The sequence below is a fragment of the Drosophila miranda genome, chromosome 3 (assembly GCF_003369915.1).
Source record: "Drosophila miranda strain MSH22 chromosome 3, D.miranda_PacBio2.1, whole genome shotgun sequence".
NCBI lineage: Eukaryota > Metazoa > Arthropoda > Insecta > Diptera > Drosophilidae > Drosophila > Drosophila miranda.
The window spans coordinates 10,347,930-10,370,754 of record NC_046676.1 but is presented as its reverse complement, the minus strand read 5'-3'; the positions used below and the strand labels follow the sequence as shown (position 1 = coordinate 10,370,754).

Here is a 22,825-nt window from a genome sequence, read left to right as displayed (position 1 = left end):
GAGCACAGATGACAGACAGAGACAGAAAACAAGTGCGGTCACACTGTAAATTAAATATAAAATGTCCTGCGGACTGTCGCTCTTTATGCCATGCGGCAGGCCAACAACGTTGTCGACATCGGTCAGCAATGCAGACCGGGGCAAAAGTTTCCGTTTCCATTTCCATTTCCATTTCCCTGCATTTTCGAAATTTTCCCGAAGGGGCAGAGAGCGACAACGGGTTGGGGTTGGTCACATGCCCCCAAAATGCAAAACAAAGGAAAAGTTGACAGTTGGGAAAAAGCAAAAACATGAACGAAAAAAACCAAACTTTGCCTGGGGCATGGCAGGGGCATGCAGCATTGGGCAGCCACCGACGCACATTGCCGCCGACTTAGTTCTACCATCAACAATTTCAAGTGCACTCTTGTTTTTATACTCGTATTCCCCTTGTAGGACACAAAACAAAACAACATCAACGGGGGAAATACGCGTACAGGCGACAAAAGCATTCGAAACGGATCCAGTGGAATGATTTTAGGCACTTTTGCATACTACAAAATACTCGAAATAGAGACAACAGTCTACTTCCCTTGAGATCCGATGCACATCCCTTAAGACCCTATTCGATATACTACGATCCACATCCCTGGAAAACCGATCTCTATTCCATTATGTATATGCCAGATGATTCTCTTCGGGAATATAGTGAATATCTTTCCAGTTCTCTAACAAAAGTTTGTGTGGTGCACCAAAAGCAAGAGAGACTGGGGATGCACGGGGAGGGGGGGGGGGGGGGGATGTTGTATGCATTTTGTTGCGACGAGGAAAATAATTGTAGCATACTCTTAGCAGGGAGCTCTCGCAAAGGCCAGGGGCAGTTGGCCAACTAGTCGACGTTGCCGTTACCAATACCTCTACCAGGACGAGGACGAGGACGAGGACGAGGGCTTGCAGGGACAGACAGGAGCCCGCCATTACTTTGGCTGTGGAGTCCGGCTCTCGAGACGCCTTTCGCTCGGCTGCATACTATTTGAATCTGAAATATAATTTGCTTTATTATATGCACTCACTCGTCACAAATTGGGCGTCACAACAATAAAACGTGCTGGGCCACAGAGGCAGCTATTCGGAACCGAGAGCTGAAAGGAATGTCTGGGGGAAAGTCATGCAGGAAAGCAGGAGAGCGTGAGCACGGAAAGCAAAATGCGATTGTGATTGTGTGTTCCGTGGCGTAGAAAGTAAAATGCCAAGTCACATATTAATATGCAGACGCTGTTTCCCAGGTCTCAACTTGGCCGTAAATCACCTGAGCATAGGATTCAGACCCAGACCCAGACCCAGGATTCAGAGCCAGTGCCAGTGCCAGTGCCAGTGCAAAGGCAGACCACAGCTATGCAACAGCTGTTAATTTGCTGCGTTCCCAGCCAAAGTTGGAGCTGAAGTTGTGGCCGAGACCGCAGCAGCCAAAGTTCAAGTCAAAATGAAGATTTATTTGTCTGGACGGCGGATGTGCTGGAATGAAGACTCTACCCTACCAGTCCGTCCCTCTCCGCTCTCCGCCCTCCTTTGTGATCACGTGTCTCATTGCAATTTCCGCAGCCGGATATTTGCCCAGTGCGAGAGTCGGCAGGGGAGCCAACTTTGCTACTAATTTGCTGCACAAGCTTCCCTACCCTACCCCGCCCTGCCCCTACACTCGACCCACGAGCCAGATGCCAGAATGGCAAGCCTCGATTTTAATGGCACTTGAACTGCAACTATGGACTTGGAATTGGACTAGGACTGGGACAAAGGCCTGAAAAAGATCCACATATCTGTCGATGATGTGTGGACTAGATGGAGATGGACTCGGGATGTCCCACTGTTGATTCATTCAGATCGTTTTTCCTGAAATTTCCCCACTACAAAAAAGATACAAATTTATGATGCATCGCCTATTTGTGATGGAACCTACCCTCTGGGTGTCGCTCACGTTGAGGTCCCATCTCTAGCTGCACAATTTATGATATCTCTCACTCCCAGAACGAACCCTTTGCAGTCATTCTTCATCATTCTCATGTCTGTCTGGCAGCTTATGTTTTGTGTTAATGAACAAGTCCAGGGCTGCAACTGGACCCCGATCTGGAGAGCTGGAGCTGGAGCAGGAGCTGGAGCTGTGAGCAGGAGCTGTGAGCTGTCTGGGATCTGTCTGATGGCCTCACTCCTCCTACGGGTCGGGTCTATTACGTACTAAATAATTGTGTGTCCATGTCCTGCCTACACTCACTCGCTCCCCTCCCTGCCCTGGCTACTGCCTGTCAATTTGTGGCCTCGATAGACATTCAGACAGACAAATGCAGGAGTCGACTCTTGACAGCCGTTGGGTATGCCAAAAAGTACGTGAGTGGTTCGTTTTAATTACGTATGCCAACATGCTACATACGAATCGAGTGCGGGGTCTGGTGCATTTTTTGGGGCCACGAAAGGAAACCAAAAAGTGCCCATTCTTGCCCTCTCGAAGGGCAGCCATAAATCTGTTTGCTTATCTGCCTGCTGACTGAGCTGAGCAGCGATTCACTCGAGAAATTCACATTCCGAAGCTTCCGCCTCAGTGCCCTAACGACCCGTGCCACACACAGGGGCAGGCGCACCTGCGAAACCTTCAAGTGGCTCATTTTTTTGAAAATTGCAGCTAAAAGTTTGCTTGGAGTTTCATAGACAGTTAGAAAGATTCTGGCCAATTAACGATTGTTTAAAAGTTAACATTTTAGGGGCTTTTTTCTCTCATTGCTACTAAAAGGATTCTTCAACTTGTTTCTCTTAATTAATGCCAAAATATTGCATTTTAAGACTGGGATATATTTATTGAAAATTTAAAAGTGCAGTGGGTTTTTTCTTAATCCAAAAATATATGAAAATTTATGAGCTAACAACTAAAAAAAATGGAATACGTATTGGGACTTTTGATGGATTAATATTTGTGCTGTGGCAAATCAGGTCACATTTTTTACATTGAAGTGCAAAAATTGGATGGCAGTAACTTTTTTGAAATCATAATTCGATTTTTATTGTATTTTGTTATAAAAACATTTCGCTCCCAGTGGATGCAATATATCCTCACATATGTATGCTTATATAAACACATATGCATTGTTTAATATAGAAGAAAAACCATCTTTAAAGAGGCTTTTAATGCATGAAAAAGTGTTCGAAATTTAATGTTTTTGGGGTGTCTTTTTTTTATGCAAGGGAAAAGAAAAGCCGAATACATTTGTTGCTCCCACTGTTGCTGGCATTATTATACGGGGAATGCACACACAGCCGTAGATAATACGTGCGTGGGTATATAATGTACGAGTGTATGAGGGGAAATTTGCTTATGTTTTATTTTCATGGGTGGCGGCAAAGCGGCGTGAAAAGCCACCAAAAAGGTGGGGAGATTGCGATTCATACAGTTAGTGGAGAAAGTCTTGTGACATTGGCCTACGGGACTCTACAATATGGCCAGAATTGATAGTTTTGGGGAAACTCTTTCCCTCAGTCGATTTCTTAGTTCAAGGATTATTTTTATCATCCATGAGTCCCCGTTAGTGTTGCGATTTCTATAGAAATACCTGTGAGCTCTCCCTGAAGTTTCTCTTGGATGGTTATCTGTCAGAAAATGTCCTGTTTTTGCCATCTACAAGGGGATACTTTCCAGATACACTGTGTGCCACTTTACACACAAAAGAAGGATGAGCACTTTGCATAAAGTGTCATGTGAGGGCCGAAAGGATCCGGCCAAAGGTTTTATGTCAAATTGAAGGACAGGTCGGCCCAGGGCAACGCCGACCGAAACAGAACAGCAGGAGCAGGACATGCCAGGATAAACCAGGGCCCACCCACGCACACGTACGCATCTGTATAAATTATGCCTGCTGCCTGGTCTCCGCTCTCCGCTCTCCCCTATCCCTGATGGTGGTCATGGCAACAGGAATCAAGCTCTAAATAATTTAGCAAAAGGAGCGGACAATAAAATTCCGAACGAACCGAAATGTCATACGCATTCATTTGCATATGATTTGGCCAGGAAACAGTGCCACAAATACCAGGGCCAGCAGTGGCAATGGCAATGGAATCGGTTACGAAAGATACGATTGCAATTGCATCGTGCCTCCTCTCTCTGTGGCTCTGCCTGCCTCCTTGCAATGGGGTTGTCTAGGGAAAATCTATTGTATGGATCTGTTTGCAGGAGCTGGAGCAGGAGTAGTGTGTGGTCCAAATTTACAGCATAATTTGTACATTTCAAGTGGATATTAAACACACACTCCTACTATTTATGTATAGCAAATATGCACAGTACAAAGGTGGCCAAAATAATAGAACAACATAATAGTGGGAGCACCAGTGCCCTTGGAAAGTTGTGGATATAATTTCTAAAATTCGACTAATTTAAGCGCAGTGCCTAGTGCCTTAGTCGCTGCTGTGTGCTCGGCGATGGAACTGTGCAATTTGTTTGGATAATTGCATGGGGGGGGGGGCCTGGAAATTGTGGCTTCTGGTTTGGTGTGTCATTTGTTTAGAAATGATACAATATTTGATGATTTGCAAATTTGGCAACATTGCAACCGAACTGGAAATGGCAGTGGAAGGGGATATTCATTGTCCTGTTCTGGACGAATGCATTCAGCACTAAGCCGTAGACAAAGTCAGCTGAAGGGCAAATTGTATGGAAATTCTGAGATATAATTGCATTGTTCTTCTCTCCACTGCCATAATTCCGGGTAATTCTAGGGCCTCCTCCTTAATCCCTCCTGAAACAATAAACATGTGACTGAGCGAAAGGGGAACAGAAGCCATTTATTCTCATTGCCAAATTGATATCCGATTTAAAATCCAGTTAAAATTGATGTGATTCGCACTGGCTTTAATTGAAATAAGCCTACCTTTAATCGTAATCTTTGGTTTAAGGAAGGACACTCAATTATTTTCATGCATAGTATATTCTTCTTTAGAATGGATCCTTAAAGTATATGTATATAAAACTGAAGGATGGAACTTCTTGACTTTAGCTAGCAGAAACATTGGAATTAATAGCAATAGATTATTGACATCTTGTATTTTCTCTTGATACGAATCATGTACATTATATGCATATTTAAATAGATTTCCACCATATCAATTTCCACCTCTAAATCCGTCTATACCTCTGCACACCTCCCATCATCCTGTTGTCTATCCTTTGATCTCTCAAAGGATTGCCGAAGTCGACACCAGCACCGGACACGTTCGTACAATGTGTATTAACATACAGAACGCATATAGACAACAAGTAGAGCAGCGTCAAAGCGATGGGATGGGGGTAAGCAGGACACTGGAGATGGTCCTTCTCCTGCTGTTTATCGGAAAAATTCCACCGTGTCTGCAAATTTCAGACTTTGATCAGTCAAAACGATGCCATTTGGGAGTGACGGGGGAGACGGACGAACAAGAGAAGTGTAAGCGATGATGACAATCCGCAGCGTTGCCCCCTGCCCCACCCTCGGGCTATGCTAATGTCCTGGACATAAGCGTTATTATGTGGCCAGTCGCTGACCACCCACAGCCACATTGCCCCAGCCCCATCCACCGGGTTTTCTGCCCCATCTCGTGTGAAGTAATCTAATCATCATCAGGAACACGAATGGCTCATCCCATCCGCCGTCATCCGCCTGTCGTCTGCAACATATTGACCGGCACTTGTTTGTTTTTTACACCCGATATTTGTCAAATTCCCGGGTATATAGGACCTAGGAACGATCTATCTCCAGGCCGCTACTATTCCGTGCTAGCAGTAAAGCTAAAAGGTATTCCTTAGTCGGAATACCCTGAAAATCCCTTCTATTTGATTCTTCTTCTGGCATTTCGATCCTTCTCCAGCTCCGTTCCGGCCACTCTTCTACTCTTTTGGCCAACTGTGGACACGCAAAATTTATGCACATTATTTGTCCTGCCTGGCATGTCGCGTTGATTTTTGCAGAATCCTTTTGCACAATTCCAAATGCCATTTGTATGCAAACGAACTGAGCTTTATGCCGGCATGGTCATCATCCCATGCCCATCCCATCAGCAGGATGAGGATGATTTGGTACTTCAGCTGCCAAAGCAAGACGTCAAAAGGCAACAGGAAAGTAGCCAAAGAAGGGAGTGACCACCAAAGAGAGAGAGAGACAGATGGAGATTGTGGGCGGGAGACTATGTGTGGATTTATGGCATTACAGGATATGAGCAGTACATGCTTGTGTGTGTGTACAGATGGAACTATGAAACGGCAATGCGACAGTTTTTAATATTTCATTTGGCCATCTGTAATGGATAGTTTGGCCATAACTAACGGCTGGGAAACATTTGCTAGAAGCTGACGAATTAATTATTAAAAAGGTCTGCAAGATTCGAGATATTTGGGGAGTTTCGGCTCAAAAATTGATGCACTCTACAAAGCCTCCATGAACCATCTTGATTGATCCCAGATCCCTTTGTCTCAACTCGGGACCAGTTTTCAGTATTCGTCAAAGTCTTGTGTGTTTTCCTTTCATATGTCATGGAATCGATTTTCTTTTACGTTTTCCTTCTGAGGTCCGTTGCTCGTGACTCTGTGGTTTTCCTCCCCACTTGAGCTTCGGTTGGCGGGGGGTCTTCACTCCCCGTTGAGCTGCATTTGACTTCTTGTTTGGCCAAAATCCAAAGCGCAGCCTAGGGTTTGAATCGATTCGAACAGAGCAAACAGATCTGTCTACAGCTGCACCGTTTCCCATTCCCATTCCCATTCCCATTTCCCGCACCGATACGATACGATACTATTTGTTGCTTTTTATGTATTTTCCATGCTGGCACAACATTTGCATATTTGATTAATTTGTTTAGCATTTTGGGAGCAATTTATATTCATGAATCGGCGAGTGAGTGTTTGGCCTCGTTCAAAAGTTTTGCATTCACACATTTGCCCACCGACCGTCACTGTCCAATCCCCGTAAAACTGTAATATAGATACAATCGATGCTCCGCAGTGTAGCTCCAATTGGAGTTTGCAAAGAACGAATGTCGTGGGGCATTGGGGGGTGTGGTGTCTTGGCACTCTAACTGTCGAAAAATAAATGAAACGTAACTTTTTCGATAATTGTTGATAATATTTTTGTGTGTGGGCTGAAGAGAAAAACTTGGCAAACGGCTGTATACCCTTGTGTATCTTTTGGGTAGTAAATCTAAAAAAATACCGCATGATTTTATGCTTCAGGAACGTCTATAAGTTTGGCCGTAGTTATCCGATCAAATTGAAGAATATAATAGGTATAGGACGTATCCGGAATATATATAGTTTTATAGGTACATATGTTTAGATGATGGATTGAAACCCTCTTGTCTTGAAGTATTTTGCAAATGTCCGATCCAAATCGCAGGACATAAGCCACACAAACAAGGAGCAAGTCTTGTATCTTTAGTCTCTCTCTCTCTTTCTCCCTCTCTCTGTGTCTCCCAAATGTGCAACAGCTGCGGGCAAAGTTTGACAAATAATAAAGTTTTTAATTATAAGCAATGGCAAGACAAAAAGTTTCTTTTCTCGATCGCATCGAAGGAAAAGACTTTCCCCCACAGTCAAGTGCGTGCCCACAACTTTTCCATGTGTGTGTGTGTGTGGGGGGGGGGGGGGGGAAATGGAAGTCAATGAAATTAGTGCCGGCAGCAAACGATATGAAACATGCCTCAGGAATACTCGTAAGAGCTGAAGCCAAAGCCAGGCGGAAGTGTTTGTGTCTGTGACATTTGCATGACCCTCCCACCGGAATTACCACCCACTATTCACCCTGCCTCTCTTTCCCTCTCTTCCTCGAAGTATGCAATAAAAACTTGGGGCAGAAACTTATTGGTTTGCCTCTGCCTCTGTCTCTGTCTCTGGCTCTGCCTCTGACCGAAATAATCACGAAGCGGAAACTCAAACAATTTGCGCCGTGGCTGGAAGTGCAGCTCCAGTCGAGACTCCAGCCCGGCTCCAGGTATATCCCGGCGATTTCCGTTTTGGCCACGGGGAGCCAGACTCCGTGCGTGAGGGCGAAAGTTTTGTGCTCCGCGAGGCAGGGTTGCGTCATTGCAGGTGCCATTTCCATCAGGTATGGCATAAAGGGAAAAGTAAACCCCCCTCCCCCACCAAGACGTATGGGGGAGGAGAGAAGGCGCCACTTTACGTAATTGGATAAGCCCGTGTGTGCTTTAGGTATGGCCAATAGTGTGGCTAAGCGGCTTACGGCCGATAGTTTGTGAGATAAAAAGGGGTGAACCACAATAACATTCACACTATCAGCAGGGAAGCGATAAGATAATATCAATCTTGATAACATAAATGGCACTAAATGGGCATGGGCATCCCATAGCAGTAGGTATGATCCTTCATAGAATTAAACATAAGATTATGTGGCATACGAACTTCAGTTCCTGGATTTTATTCACTTGGCTGGGGCCTGTTGGAGGGTCTTGTCTTTGTTCTTGACAACATCGTCGATCCACGCCTCCCAGTTCTTCTTCCACTTCTCCATGGCCTTGGCCTTGGCCTCGTCCTTGAGCGCACTGTACCGGATCGAGTTCTTGGCAATGCGCTTGAGGAACTTGAGGTCGGCGTTCATGGGTGCGATGCCCAGGAAGGCCATGTAGAAGTCGTGCGAGAGCGGCGAGGCGCACCAGAAGGCGGGACTGCCCGAGCAGATGACCAGCGGCACGTTCTCGGCGATCAGCGTGGCCGCCGGATGGTTGCGGTAGTCGGAGCCCAGCTGCAGCACCTGGTTGGAGACGGGGCACACCTCGAGGGCGATGTTCATGTACTTGGCCAGCTGCATCAGCAGCGGGTGCTTGGTGATCGTATAACCGTGTCCGATCCGCTTCGTGCCCAGCATTATGGCGTCGATCAGGTTCTCGTCCACGTGGGAGCCGTACCAGTTCGTCTGTCCGGCGTGGAAGTAAAAGTTGATGTTGTCGGGCAGCTTGATCAGCTCCTCGACGAATTGGCTCAGCGGATGGCCAACATCCTCCTGGCCCACCAGATCGAATCCAATCACAAAGCCGGGGAACTCTTTCTGCAAAGGCAAAGGCAAAGGAATACGGAATACAGAATGCAGAATACAGGCTCTCTCGCTGCCTCTCACATTTAGCTCGGTGCATTGCTTGACATACTGTCCGACGACCTCCGGCTGGACATGCCGCAGCGGGGCGTAGATGAGCTTCGCGCCGATAAAGTCCGGGTAGTCCTTCCTGAAACGTTTCATCACGTCCTGGTAGATTTGGACGGTCTCGCGCACCGGCAGCTTCTGCCCGTCCAGGCAGTACAGCTGGGGCATCGTGGTCCGCACCTCCATGTACTGCACCCCGTCCGCGTGGAACTCCTTGAGGGCCTGGTAGTAGTACTCGGCCCAGACGGGGGCGTACTGGATGAGGCCATCCAGCAGATCGAAGATTCCCATCATGTGGCGCCAGGCCTCGGCGTTGTTCTCGAAGCTCTCCTTTTGATACATGCTGAAGCGTCGCCGCAGGTAGTTGTTGAGGTTCTCCTCGCCGCGCCGCTCACGGAGCTGCTCCATCGGCTCCCACTGGCCCTCCGGGTGAAGGCCCTTCGTGGGCTTCTGCTCGGCGAATCGGAACTCAACCACGCAACATCCCTCGTCGATGGTGCACACCCAGAGGTGCTCCTTGTACATCAGCTGGATGAGGTAGTCCGTGCTGCACAACGAGGTGTCGTGCACCTTGAGGGCCCCCCCCTTGGGCATCTTGGTCAGTATATTGAAGAGCGGCGACCTGCGGATCTTGTGCAGCACCTGGAAGATGTGGTGGCCCGGCGTGAACTTGCTGGGGTCCAGGATGCCCTTCTGGTACTCCCTCTTCTTCTCGCACATGATCACCTCGTTGGCAGCCCGCTCCTGCAGCGTCAGCTGGATGTCGTTGCCCACTCCCCGGTACCGCTCGAAGGAGGTGAGAATGTCGCGCAGTATTCGGTACTCCTCGGGCGTGCTCTTCCGCAGGTTCGTGGCTCCAATTATCTCCCGCAACGACAGGATATCCGTGACCTCGTGCAATAGACGCATCGATCCGGCAATCCTTTGTGGCCGAAACAGGCCTGACATCCTGCTAACTAAAGGACTATAGCACTTCTAAGGGTGTGAATATTTTCAGGGAATTTACTAGAATATTTAACAAACTGAAAAGTCAATTTTGAGAGCCAGCAAAACACATACATTTTGATTGAATAATCTTTATTGATTGGAAGTTGGGAAGTCTCTGGGGAACCTACTGCTGATCGCAGGACTAAAAATGTTTCCCCCCGCCTGGGGAGCTCTTTGTATCTCTGTATTGGGTTACTCGAGGGCAGAGCTCTCCAGATAGTGTTTTTCTTGCACCATCCACTTGTCAATCATGTGGGGCTGTCTGCCACGAATATATGATGCCCAAAGGCCACACAGCTCCCTGCCGCGCCCCCATCCATGATTTGTGCTACCAACAAAATGGATGAACCACTCTGAACTGTGGGAATTCGCTTGGCTGGAGCATACATACATACATACTCTGGATATTCTGCTTAAGTGTTTTTTCAGCAGCATTACATTACTTACACATGCACACAAAGACGTGGGGCACTTCTCGGGGGCACGTCTTCGTCGGGAACAGAGATGCCCCAAGGCCCATGGAAACTTTTCAAGTGTTAACGAGTTTTGTTGCACACATGTGTCGATTGCATATGGAGTGCACTTAACTCGAAAACTTGAACGACATTTAAGCATTTGCCAATGTTCGGGGTTCTTCTTGATGCCACCACCCACTCTGCCCCACCTTGTTTGTTGGTGCAACAACAGAGGCACACGACAAGTGGCAAGCTGATATTCCTTTGGTTGTTTGCCGGAAAACGAAATTTGATTTTATGCAAAAACAATTTGCATCTTAATTGACTGCCACATGCCACATGCCACAAGCCAGGGAGCTACCAGAATATAAGAGTATGAGTCCCTGGAAGAGTGCTCCTTAATTACTTTTCCTCCCTTCAGATCAGAGTTTAAAGGGTATTTATGGGTCCAAGAGATTTCCTTATGCTATGCCTTAGATGCTATCGATTCCATATTTCCATGCATTTCAATCTACATCAGGGTTGTGGCAACGACTATGCCATGTCCATAGTCGGATATTAACTAAAATATTTCTTAAATTTCCAGCATTCCAATTCCCAGGGAATTCCCATTCCACCTCCATCTCTGGCCATCCGAATGGACCTGCCTTCTCTCTCTCTCTCTCTCTCTGGAAATATGTGTTCTTTCCTACATCTACATCTAAAGACCATTTTCAGTTTTCTTTGCCCGCCTCCTCATCGCCGTGCACAGGCACCACGCCCTAGAAAAGGCGTTGGTTACATCTCTTTTTCCATCTTTTCATTTTCCATTCCTTTCCTTTTCAGATGTGATGTGTGTTTTTTTTCTTGCTCCTTTTTGCATTTACAAATTATGCTCATATAAATTTTTATAAAACATCTCTGCCGTTGCCATTTTATTTTATGTTTCTTTTTGTTACACCCATACCATGGGGCCATAAAGACACACACACACACCCACACACAGATCCAGATGTACATACGTTGGCGCACAAAAGTAGGCAACGAAAGGCGGCAGCAAGCGGCCTTCCTCCTCCTTCGTGCGTTCGGGCCGGGCGTCGGTCTGTTGGCCAAAATGAAGAGCAATTCACACTTGAAAACTTTCAACATGCGTTTTTAAGTTGCCCCCAAACAACTATAATACCGTTCTGTTGCTCTTTCCACTTTCCGTATACATATGTATATGTATATGTGGCAGGCGCGCAGGGTCTGAGCCAGCTGAGCCTCTGAATATTAAGCGGAATGTGTGCGAATAAGACACAGTTCTCGCAGGCCATAAAAAAGGGTTCGGTGCCAGGCCTCTGGCCTGTTTATTTTGCCGCCTAAGCTGGCTAATTTAATATGCATAAATGCCGGCACATGTTTCATAAACGGCATTTTAAAGCGGGGTCCAGTCTCCAAAAATGCCTTCATTATCAGGACTCCCTCTCTATCTGTATCTGTATCTCTCTCTCCATGGATTGCCAAGGACAGTCATGTGTGTGTGCTAAAACTTCCGGGATATGCAGTCGGCCGGACGGGGACAAATGTACTTCCGCCTGGTAACAGGGACTGGTAGCAACAAAAACTGTTGCATGTTTTTGTCCTCCGGCCGAGATGGCCAAACAATGGACTCGGAATTAAATGCCATAATTAAACCGACTGCCGCCAGTCGTCAAAATGCTGGCGATAAGCCATAGTCCGGAGCTCGGAGTCGTCCACAGTCCGTTGCTTGACAACAGCTGTTTAAACTCTTTGCCACAAAACGCCACTCACTCACTCCCAGTGTTCCCTCCTGCCCCTTGGAGCTGAGACAATGCTCATCCGCGGCTTGTGGCTGTCGTTTTTATCTCTTCCCATTGTCATTCGCACAATGCCCGAAAATGGGCGCCCCCACACACACACTGTCAGGTCCTGTGTCTGTCTCTATTTCTTCCTTTGTGTGTTTCATTCTACTTTTGGTATTTCATCAAATTGATTTGTCTTCAAAGCCCTGCCCTGCTCTGCCCTGCCCTGCCCTGCCCTGCCTACTGAAGCCACTGAGGCAATTTGCATTTTGAGGCATTTCAATTGCGTGGCACGTTGTTGCCTATTCGAATTATGTCAATAGAATCGCGTCTCCAATAAATGTCAACTGTGGCAGGAGGCAGGCAGGATGGCTGGGCGGGGGGAAACAGCAGCTTGTATTTACTGCTCCTCTGCTGAATAACGACCCTACAGACACGTACACTGTCAGAATATTAGGTGCGAATCCGTACTCAGTCATCCTCCTTATAGTTTTTAAGGATATACAGTGCCAGACTTTAGTGCTGCTTCAAGAGGTTTTCCATCGCAATTTTTAAAGTAGAAATATACTTATCCGATAAAGGAATAATTTTCTATAAGACTGTCTTATTTTTAGAAGAGTAAACTATTTCTTATAATTTTTTAAACAAACAAACTAACGTCAAGGCCAGGCCCAAAGTCCAAGAAGATCAGGCAAGGTGCATTTCTGTACGGTTGTGGATCCCCATCCTAGTTGGTCCTTTTAAAATTCCCTAATACTCGGCAATACTTAATTGCCAGGTACTTCCTTAGTTCTCGGGGTTAAATGGCTCAATTTCTGGATGTTAAAATCCCCCCCCTGCGCACTTGACCCCCCACACCGGCCATATAGCGTTTTGTGGGCATTGCCTGGTTAACATTTAATGGCCACACTTTGACTAGCCAAATGGTGGCCCCAAGATCTGTACATGTTTACGGCACTCTACGGCCATTGCCATTGCCATGGAGTGGAGCATGGGGCATGGGGGGCAGCCATAAGAGTAATAAAAAGAAATTATAAAATAATATTAACAATCTAGCAAGCTGGGAAACAGGCATTTAGAGCCGGACACGGAGCCAACAAAGTGTATAAACAGTAGCGGAAAAAAGAGTAGGGAGGGCATGGGGAGGGAGCACCCTTGGCATTTTACATTTATGGTTATGTGTGGGTGCTGCTGCCACTGCCACATATACGAATACAGCGGAAGGGGCATGCGGTGGCACAGAGCTTGCATTAAGAGTGCACGTGCAATTAAGACGCCAGCAGCAGTGGCAGCATCATCGTAGTCCTTGTCCTCGTCCTCGTTCTTGTCCTTGTCGTCCAACTAATTGGCCAAGCTGTAAAGCAAAAAGGCATGGCAACTTTGTTGGTCCATAACTAAATTTGTTTGTTTGCTGTCGTTGGCCCCGCCTAAGGCCCTAGCTGGACCGACCGCTGAGCTCCAGCTCGTAGCGTTGCTCCACCAAAATCTTCTGCATAACCGTACCGCAAAAAGCTTTTAATCCGGCGAGCAACTGGGCTTCAGAGTCGTAAAACCTTATCATAAGTAATCTACATACATACGCAAATGTACGAGTACGAGTGGGATATGGGAGGAGGGAATGAGGGATTGATGGGAGGAGGGAATAAGCAAAGTCTATGCGACAATTGGGAGAAGAATCTTCAACTCTGTAAGCTCTCATGAGAGATCTTTTCCGCAAGCTTTCTCTATGGATTAAGCTCCCTCTCTTCTGATATCCGTTTCTCTAAGCTCGCTCTCCCCTGCTCTTGGGTCTGTCTCCTTTGCACCAATGGAGGCTCACAATACTTTGGCTTCTCTTTTAGGGAGAGCTTTTAAATGGTCTATGGCCACATTTCCATAGAGTAAACACAATTCGCATCCCTTCGGCAAGCTCTTTGTCTGTCCTTTCACCACAATTCCTGGTGACATATATCTCACTTAACATTCCATACAACACATGCTCCAACACACACCCCCCACACACACACACACACACACACCACCATGTGTATCTATTACTCAACAAAAGCCACGAGCCGACACAAACAAGCACCATTCATGGGGATAAAAAACAAAAAACACGAAGAACTTTTATAATAAAATTATTTGTTTGGGCACAGAAATAGACAACTTTCTAGCCATACATTTCATTTGTGCTAAATGTCACTCCAGGGCATACTTTTTACCCAAACAGCAATAGGGGAAAATGTTTGGCAAATTCTCGGCTTTATACGTGGGGTGTCTTTCCTCTGCTCTGCTCTGCTCAACAATTAAACACTTCCTTGGAGTAGAGCTGAGGCGAGGTGCAGCAGAAGGGAGAGAGTAAACATTTGCATTTAAATAAAAATTCATTGCATTTTGTTGGCGCGTTTCATTAGCCCATCGCTCCCTCCCGTCTCTGGCTCTCTTTGCGTCTCTCTTTGCATCTCTGGATCCGTCTCTTTTCCGCACTGTCGTCTGCCTTTGTTGTGTGTTCCGTCTGTCTCCGTCTCTGTCTGGCACCCAAAGTGACTTTCAATGTAAACGTCAGAGCTTTGTGCCGTTGACATTTGTGCGCCGCCAGACGACAGGGCCGCCGCCGGGAAAGGAAAGACGACGACGACGACGACGACGGCAACAATTTACGATAAACATCTCAGCGGCATGCAAATCCCTTTTAGGAATTGCACGGCAGAGCACTCCAGCTGAAGAGCTGCAGGGAGAAAGAATGAGGAGGTGCAGAGGGTGTGCCAGGATAGAGCAGGATACAGGGATTTCGCTGACGACCAGGAATTAACCATCAAGCGGAATCAGCAGTTTACTCCCATTCGCATTTCGCAGTTTTAAATAAAACATTTAAAGAAAACTGAGGAAAAAACTAAAAGCAAGTGAATCTGAGGAAAAGACAAATCCCAGCCGAGAGAAATCTGTTCCGAAACGTTCTAGTGTGTTCCAAAGAAAAGAATTCTAAGCCAAATCAGAATTCAGGCCATCGCCATTTAAGACATGCCAAGAAGGGCTTTATTTAAAAGTATACCAAAATACTCCTCCTCTGTTTGCGATCCAGGCAGTTCTTCAGCTTCACCAGCCCCTGTATCTGCGGCGATAGTAGGCCCACATATCGCAGATCGAGGTTTCCTTGGCGCACTCGCAGAACGGAATCGGCTCCTGGAGCTCGTGCTTGCGACACTCCGAGAAGCTCGGGTACTTCGTGGGTCGCTTTGTGCAGCACGAAGGCCGGAAGTTGAGCTTGCACGAGGGAGGGTTCCTCACAGGTCGACAGTGGATCGAAGACAACTTGCAGCAGGGCATTACGCCGATCCTCTGAACGTCCATCAGCTGTTCTGGCTTGAGGGCTCCGGTTTGCTTGGGCACGTCCGGCTTGCACGCCGTCTGGGGCCTGTTCATCGTGCCGCGGGATCGTCTCGCTTGCGTCGGATAGATCTTCTTCTTCCGGAAGTGAGGCTGCGGCACGGGATAGCTCTCCCGCCAGGTGCGCTGGTACCTCCGCAGGGCCTTGTCGCTGGGCCGGTACTCGGTGAGGTCTCGGGGCAGGGCGCCGTCACAGGGATCCTCGTCGCACACGATCGCCGGGCTCCTGGGCGGGCATGTGTACTTTGTGCGCCGGGCCGTCAGCTTCTGTTCGGTGGTAAGCGACCTACTCAGTAGGGACACCGTGCACTGGGGCATGGCCACCAGCCGACCCACGAGGCCTCGGAGAAGTTTCATCACAAACAGGAATTTCGAACGGGAGCCAAAAGAAGCCGACTACGGAACAAACGAACAAGATAATTTGTTAGGTGTTCACGACCCAAACGACACGATCGGACTGAGTAGGAGCCGGAGCCGGATCCCCATCCCCAATCAAGGCCTATGAGCTGTTTGGCGAGGCATACTTGGTTCGCTTCTGAGTGATGTCCTGTCCCTTAAATGTTGTTCTGAGGTCGTCGCTAGTCCCTGGCGAGGCTTAATATATCGCAGAGTAGTGGGGCCGCCAAGCAGCGACACTCACAGGGCCTCGCTGCATTCGTCTCGGAGAGGCACTCGGAGTAACTGGGATACTGGGTGCGGCGTCGCTGGAATTTGTTGTGCTTGGGGCCGCGACGGCAGCTGGTGTTGCCGGCCACGGGCTTACAGTGGCACATCCTCACCCTCGGACACCTTCGGTGTATGAAGTCAGCCAGCTTCGGGCATTTGATGCAAGCGTAGACGTGGCAAATCTTCTTGGGCAGTTCGTCGCACTTCTTCCCTGGAAGCCGCATCGATACTTCCGCCGGAACGATACGGCATCTGCGTCGCGGTTTCCGGTAGCGTTTCTCCTCCACCCAGTGCTGCTGGTAGACGCGGTGCAGGCTAGGACTCGGCCGGTACATGGTCTTGTCGAGGCGCTTCCCGCACGAGCTCATGCGCTTGGCCTGGGGTCTGTACGGAATGTTGCACCGCGCATACACTCCCAGAGAGCTACGCGGCTCTTCGGCCAGCTCCTCGTCCGTCTTGCAGTTCTCCGGCCGTCGAAAGTACACGGGTCGGCCCACTGCAACGGGACTACAGGCAGGGTTATTGGTCACACGATAATGGCACGGAATCGGCTCCCAATCGTCGGTGCTGTTGCTGCTCCACCCAGCCATGGGCATCATCCGGCGCCTGAGCGTGCTGTCGAGCAGGCTCCTTCTCATGTAGGACATTTCACGGAGGATTTTGGCACGGATGGGCAGCGCGTTGGCGAACATGACGAGGTCTATGCACGAAAATTTAGACAGCGGAGCCAAAACAGTAACAGATTTCAAGTGTTGTGGGGGTTCGTGGTGTTGAAAGTATCTTTCAAAGGTAGCCTGATAGTGTGGAGTTTCCGTTCCCTTTGGGACTTGGATATATGAACTGAAATACCTATGATTCAAGTGGCAAACACTGATGGAATCCCTTTTCCTTGAAACACAGCGTTGTATCCTCAGTATCCGTAGCGGGCAAGCGGCTGCAAGGATATACTTAATGTTTGGCAATAGTTTTGCTGGTTGGACTCGCGATAGCCTTGACAATTGAGAGCCCCTCGGCCCCAAATGGATTTTCCTTGTTGATTCACGTTCCCGTTCGTTTTGTTGAATGCCTCACTGCTGTGCCCTTAGCGGGCACCCCCCCAATCCGAACAACAGCATTCGTAATAAAGAAAAAATAGACATGGCCAAGCCCCCTCCCCCTTTCAACCTCCTGGCTGCCTGTTTAATGCAAACAGAGCGCAGCGGCGAAACAACAGTTCGGAACGGAAGAAAAAAAAAAAAAAACAAAAAAATGCTGGGGGGAAATCCCGAAAACCTCTGAAGCTCTCAGGGCCGTTTTCGCTTTTACGCCGATATTTTTATTGGAGTCAGGGCAGCCAGTGCACTGGTCGGCCATGCATGAGGGCCCCTCCATAAAATTGGGTCAATTGCTGTTAACAATTTGGCAGCGCAATCTTTCTGGCGTTTCGATTTCAAGGCGTTCTCCCAACCTCCACCCCAAGCACAGCCTCTGCCCTGCATCCGCTTCAGATCCAATCCCAATCTCAACAACAACAAAAATGGTCGGTGGGGGGGGAGGGGGGAGAAAACAAAGCGCGATGGCCATAAAAAAGCCAGCACGTACGAGCGAACCTTTTGAAAAAACAATTTCCGCATAGAGTTGTTGTGAAAACAGAGGGCAGCTGCCCCTCAAGTGGACGCCGCGAAAGGGGAGGGAGGGGACTGGGCCCCAAGAGTGGCCAAGAGTGCAGCACACAGCGGCCGCTGGTTGTTAAACAGCGTACGCTAATTAATTAGTGCATTTTTGAGAAGTTTTCGAGTGGCAGGGGCTTTGATTCACTTCAGAGAGGCTTCAGTTTTGGGCATCCATGCGATGGAGGGGAGCTCTGAATGGCGATTGACGCTGTTCATTAAAAGCACCATTCTTGGAGCACCTTTCATGGCCATTTCCCTTTCCATTCAATTTCATCTCAAATTTTCTACAGTCCTGCGGGAATATTCCACTGGGGCAAGGGATCTATCTATCTGTCACATCTTTTGCGTAAAGTTTTTTTCTCATACAAATTCAGTGATGGCATCCCCTAGACTATTCGCTTAAGATAGCTGTTTCGATTGTTCGGCAAACAAATTCCGGAAATGGGCACGGTATTCCACTCCTTCTTGACTTCAGTGTGGCTTTTGAGCGACTGACTTGAGTAACTGACAGGAGAGAGAGAGAGAGAGAGAACTCTCTTTGGAACTATCTTGCGAGCAGAGCAAAGCGCTCGTTCCGTGCCCCAAAATGTTGCAGTTCCCCCCTTAAAGCACAAATGCACTCCGGGGGCTGTGCTGTGTCCTGCTCTTCTGAAAGTTGGCAGTGAGACGACTACGGAATGATTTCATTTACTTGCAATCAATGAAATTGCACTGATGCAATTTTGTTTTGCTCCAAAATAAACAGGCAACTGGAACGGGAACCGCGAGGGGATATACGAACTCTGGGACTGCGATTGAGATTGGACTCGGTCCGGGATGGGGGCGAAAAGTAACAGAACGAGCAATATAACAGTAAAACCAACTTCCAGTGGAGTGGAGCTTCTGGAGGGGGGGAGGGGGGGGGGGGGGGGGGTGTGTGGCAGACTGCCTGTCACGTGCGTGTGGCAGCAGCCAGGACAGCATTTGGTAACCGAGTGAAGCTAATGCTCGGCGACATCCCACGGAACTAGAGCACACCCGCCCCCCAGTCATCACAGCAGGCGGGAGGGAATTTCTCATATCAGAGCCAGACACGTAGACGGCTTCCCGCTCCGCGAAAAGTTCGCGCTCAGGCATTGACATTAGGACTGGGATTCTGTACGGACTCGGATTCAGATACGGATACGCAGCCAGTCAGGGAGAGATTTGTGAAAAATGTCAGGGAAACGCTGTGCCAGACTCGAAAAATGAGTAGGGAGCGTAAACGAGGTAGGTGAGTGTGTGCGTCCGGGAGCACAAGCCAGTCGAAATAACTTCCCATCCGTTCGCTGCTGAACCCGACAGCCCAACGCCGTCACAGGACGTGGAGCAGCCGGGGACAAGTGGGAGCGGCAGTAGGGGTACGATGACCGGAACACAGGGCCTGCAGACGACGTCAAACGATGAGGAACGGAACGTGGATCAAAATATTTCCAATGCGGCGAATGGGGAGCGGCAGGACGTCCCAGATGCGGGTGAGTCAGGCCACAGGGTACCACAGAATGTCGTGGCACAACCCACAGCACCTCCGCCATCGAGGGAGCGAAAACGGAGTCGGAGTCGGAGTCGGAGTCCGACAAAAGCCAGAGCCTCCATGGACTTAACCCATCAGCAGTCCAAACCGATGGAGCGGAGGGATATCGACTCCAAGAGTAAGCCGTCTAAGCGGTGGATACGGGTGCCCCAAATCTTTGTCAAATCAGATTCCCATGAAGCGCCCCGTCTGGTGGACACCGGAGTGAGCACCGCCGATTCGCAGCGAGTGCCGACGGCTCCGTCTGTCGTCGAACCCATCTCCGAGCTACCCTACGTGGAACCAGTGTACATCCTTGTGCAAGCGGAGAGGCCAACGCCGCCTCGCCTGGTGGACACGGCGGTCGGCACCGATAAGGGCCGTGCTCACAGCACTCCTTCTGTTCGAAGGCCCAAGCCGTCTACCCAGGCCAACGATCGCGTGAAGTCCGAGGAGGCTCTCCTGGAAGAGAGCGACATCGAGTCCACCAGTACCACTACCAGCCGTGAGCCGGAGTCTTACGACCTTGAGGACCACGAGATCCTGATCACCAAGACGGCGAAGATCTTCAAGAAGAGTAAGTCGCCGAGGCAGGACATGTTCGTGTGCTAAGGGTGGGTTTTGGGTTCTTGCAGGACCCAACAAGGCACTGCCGGGGGATGATTCGGAGGAGTCGCTCTATGTCCGTGGCACGGAAAGCATTCCGCCGGAGAATCGCATATCGCTCGTCTCGCGACGCTTAGAGGAGATGGAGTCAGATGTCCCACAGTCGATCGACAACATGATGGTCGGGCAGTTCACGGACCTGACCGATTCTTCCACCAGCAGTTTCTCCAAACGGAAGCGAAAGGAGAGCCTGGGCCTGACAGCCGGCACCTTGCACGCGGGGTATGTGTTTGTAAGTGAGTGAATGCGGCTTGCAGGTCCGCCGAGAGTAATCCGACCAAACCGATCTGCCAGATCTACATGGTGATCCCGCCCGACGGTGGCTACGGCTGGGTCGTGCTCGTCCTCAGCTTCCTGGCCCAGCTGATCGTCGACGGGATTGTGTTCTCCATCGGCATCCTGCTGCCCTTCATGGCCAAGGAATTCGGGGCCGACAATTCGCGGATTGTGCTCGTGGCCAGCATCCAGATCGGGTGCTATTTCCTGGGCGGCGCCTTCTCCAGCGCCCTGATCAACAGCTACGGCTTTCGGCCGGTGGCCATGGCCGGAGCAGTGATCTCAGCCCTGTCCATACTGGCAGCAAGCTTCAGCACGGGCCTGACTATGTTGATCATGTTCTATAGCGTCATTGGTAGGTTGCCCTTCCCCCTTCCCATACAGTGCGAGCGCCGACTATAAACACCGCAGCTCCCACCCCCCCCACAACCCACAGGTGGACCGTCCTTGAGCATGATATGGGTCAGCTCGCAGCTGATCATCGGCTACTACTTCGAGCGGTATCGGGCGCTGGCCAGCGGCTTCTCATGCTCCGGCGCTGGAGCCGGCATCGTGGTCTTCTCGTTCCTAAACAGCTGGCTGGTCCCGTGGATCGGCTGGCGGAACGTGCTCCGGGTGCACGTGTCCCTGATCATTATCATATTTGTGATTGCCTGCGCCTACGTCGAGGTGGCGCCCACGCAGGTGGGCGTGTTCAACAAGCCGATGGGCCAGATGGATTCCAGCTCCGAGGAGTACTACGGCAACTTCTATGTGCACAACTTTATGCGCGATTCCGTCTCGAGAATGGACACTCAGACCATCCTGGAGCAGTACGAGCTGGAGCCGAAGCGAACGCCATTCTTTCGACGCATCTCGCCCTGCTGCACGAGGACGCAGGCGGAGCAGGACGAAAAGGAGCGCCCCATTGATGAGGATCGCAACCTAGTGATCCGCACCGATCCGATTCTGCGCGAGGATCTCTTCTACACGGGCCCCGTCGACTACGACAAGCCCCACAGCACGGAGCAGCTCGAGGGCAAGGAGATGCAGCTACTGGGTCCGACCAAGCATGTGAGTGTGTCCCCTTCCCTCCTTTCGGGGACATAATGCCCATTTGTCACTCTCCTCACACAGACCCAGAAGGCCACCTACGGCATAGCCCATATTCAGGGCTACACCAGCGACGAAAAGAAGAAGTTCCCGAACAGTTCTGGAGTGGAGTCGCCGGTTCCTTTTGAGGAACGACCTGGTCAATCGATCAGTCGCATTCGCATGCAAAGGAGACCGCCGATCAACAGGCGCCACTGGCTGCAGAACAAGATCGTGAAGGCCCTCAACAAGCTCTTCGACTACCACCTGCTGGAGTCGTTCGAGTTCCGGGTGCTGGTGGCGTCGGCCTTCTTCTACCCGATGGGCTTCAACATCCCCTTTGTCTACTCCAAGGCCCGCTCGGAGGTTCCAGCCGAGTATAGCAACCTGATTGCGCCAGCGATCGGGATCACGAACTTTGCGATGCGCATCACTTGCGGCTTCGTGGCCTACAAGCTGCGCGCCTGGACTACCTACATCTGTGGCGGAGGCATGTTCTTTGGGGGCTTCTTCGTGTTCCTCAGCGCCTTCTGTGGCTCCGATGTTGTCTGGTTCCAGTTGGTGTACGGCTTTTGTTATGGCTTGGCACCAGGTGGGTGTGGGAGGCCTATGTGGGAGTATTGTACTTCCCAAATCTCTGACCTCTCATCCTTGACCCTTAGCTGTGTACGCCACACTGCGGGCCCTCATCTATGTGCGGTACCTGGGACTCTCAAAGCTGACCAATGCCTTCGGGATTACAGCTCTGGCCATGGGCATGGGCGTCTTCATTGGCACCACTCTGGGTGGCATTCTGGTGGAGGCTACCCAAGATTACTCGGCTGCATTCGCCATGGCCGGCTTCTGCATCATGCTGGCCGGCAGCCTGAAGCTCCTTCTGCCCACTATGGTGAGGCTGCACAATCGGATACCATCTGGTGAGACTGAGAACTAATTTTGAGTTGAAATTTATTTTAGAAATCTTGTATTTTGCAGCTCGTTTTTAACAGTTCCCAAGGACTTTTTTATAGAGGAGTGAAGGCCACAACACTTCAAAGCTATATCTACTACTCTTACGGGTGAAGTTACAGAACTATCAAACAGCATCCATCTCGAGGTGATGGTCACTGGAGACACAGAAGAGTCTATAGACTGTTGAGAGAGCTCTTATGTTTCGCGAGCAATGACTTTGAAAATGATCACAGAACGGAATAAACGTATTAGCTGTCACGACGGCCCCCCATGTATTTCCAAA

General features: G+C 49.5%; 4 protein-coding genes across 5 annotated transcripts; 1 reads left to right on the top strand and 3 right to left on the bottom strand.

Annotated features, from left to right (window-relative positions):
- Positions 1-8,368: 8,368 nt before the first annotated feature.
- LOC108161012 (adenosine deaminase 2) lies at positions 8,369-10,195 on the bottom strand. The gene is made up of 2 exons (XM_017295321.2): positions 9,111-10,195; positions 8,369-9,041 (listed from the first exon to the last, which is right to left on the bottom strand). The coding sequence occupies exons 1-2, from the start codon at positions 10,080-10,082 to the stop codon at positions 8,418-8,420; spliced, it is 1,596 nt and encodes a 531-aa protein (XP_017150810.1). The 5' UTR covers positions 10,083-10,195; the 3' UTR covers positions 8,369-8,417.
- Positions 10,196-15,334: 5,139 nt separating this feature from the next.
- LOC108160982 lies at positions 15,335-16,275 on the bottom strand. Its single transcript, XM_017295285.2, has one exon. The coding sequence runs from the start codon at positions 16,084-16,086 to the stop codon at positions 15,439-15,441; it is 648 nt and encodes a 215-aa protein (XP_017150774.1). The 5' UTR covers positions 16,087-16,275; the 3' UTR covers positions 15,335-15,438.
- Positions 16,276-16,281: 6 nt separating this feature from the next.
- On the bottom strand, positions 16,282-17,195 carry LOC108160981. The gene has a single exon (XM_017295284.2). It carries the CDS (start codon positions 17,085-17,087, stop codon positions 16,308-16,310), a length of 780 nt encoding a protein of 259 aa, XP_017150773.1. The 5' UTR covers positions 17,088-17,195; the 3' UTR covers positions 16,282-16,307.
- A 1,937-nt stretch (positions 17,196-19,132) lies between these two features.
- LOC108160652 lies at positions 19,133-22,807 on the top strand. Of its 2 annotated transcripts, none has more exons than XM_017294786.2 (8): positions 19,133-19,299; positions 19,371-20,155; positions 20,214-20,476; positions 20,539-20,875; positions 20,957-21,573; positions 21,637-22,183; positions 22,254-22,508; positions 22,567-22,807. In XM_017294786.2, the coding sequence occupies exons 1-8, from the start codon at positions 19,274-19,276 to the stop codon at positions 22,575-22,577; spliced, it is 2,841 nt and encodes a 946-aa protein (XP_017150275.1). In that variant the 5' UTR covers positions 19,133-19,273; the 3' UTR covers positions 22,578-22,807. The 2 variants fall into 2 exon arrangements, with proteins under 2 accessions (XP_017150275.1, XP_017150276.1); XM_017294787.2 differs by having other exon boundaries at positions 19,134-19,295.
- Positions 22,808-22,825: the final 18 nt, after the last annotated feature.

Bases quoted from the DNA above. Each gene is read 5' to 3' on its own strand.
- LOC108161012 (XM_017295321.2), bottom strand. From the start codon at position 10,082: ATGTCAGGCCTGTTTCGGCCACAAAGGATTGCCGGATCGATGCGTCTA. The intron at 9,042-9,110 runs GTGAGAGGCAGC...TTGCCTTTGCAG, and splicing joins AGCAATGCACCGAGCTAAAT to AAAGAGTTCCCCGGCTTTGT.
- LOC108160982 (XM_017295285.2), bottom strand. From the start codon at position 16,086: ATGAAACTTCTCCGAGGCCTCGTGGGTCGGCTGGTGGCCATGCCCCAG.
- LOC108160981 (XM_017295284.2), bottom strand. From the start codon at position 17,087: ATGTTCGCCAACGCGCTGCCCATCCGTGCCAAAATCCTCCGTGAAATG.
- LOC108160652 (XM_017294786.2), top strand. From the start codon at position 19,274: ATGAGTAGGGAGCGTAAACGAGGTAG. The intron at 19,300-19,370 runs GTGAGTGTGTGC...TGAACCCGACAG, and splicing joins AGGGAGCGTAAACGAGGTAG to CCCAACGCCGTCACAGGACG. The intron at 22,184-22,253 runs GTGGGTGTGGGA...CTTGACCCTTAG, and splicing joins TTGTTATGGCTTGGCACCAG to CTGTGTACGCCACACTGCGG.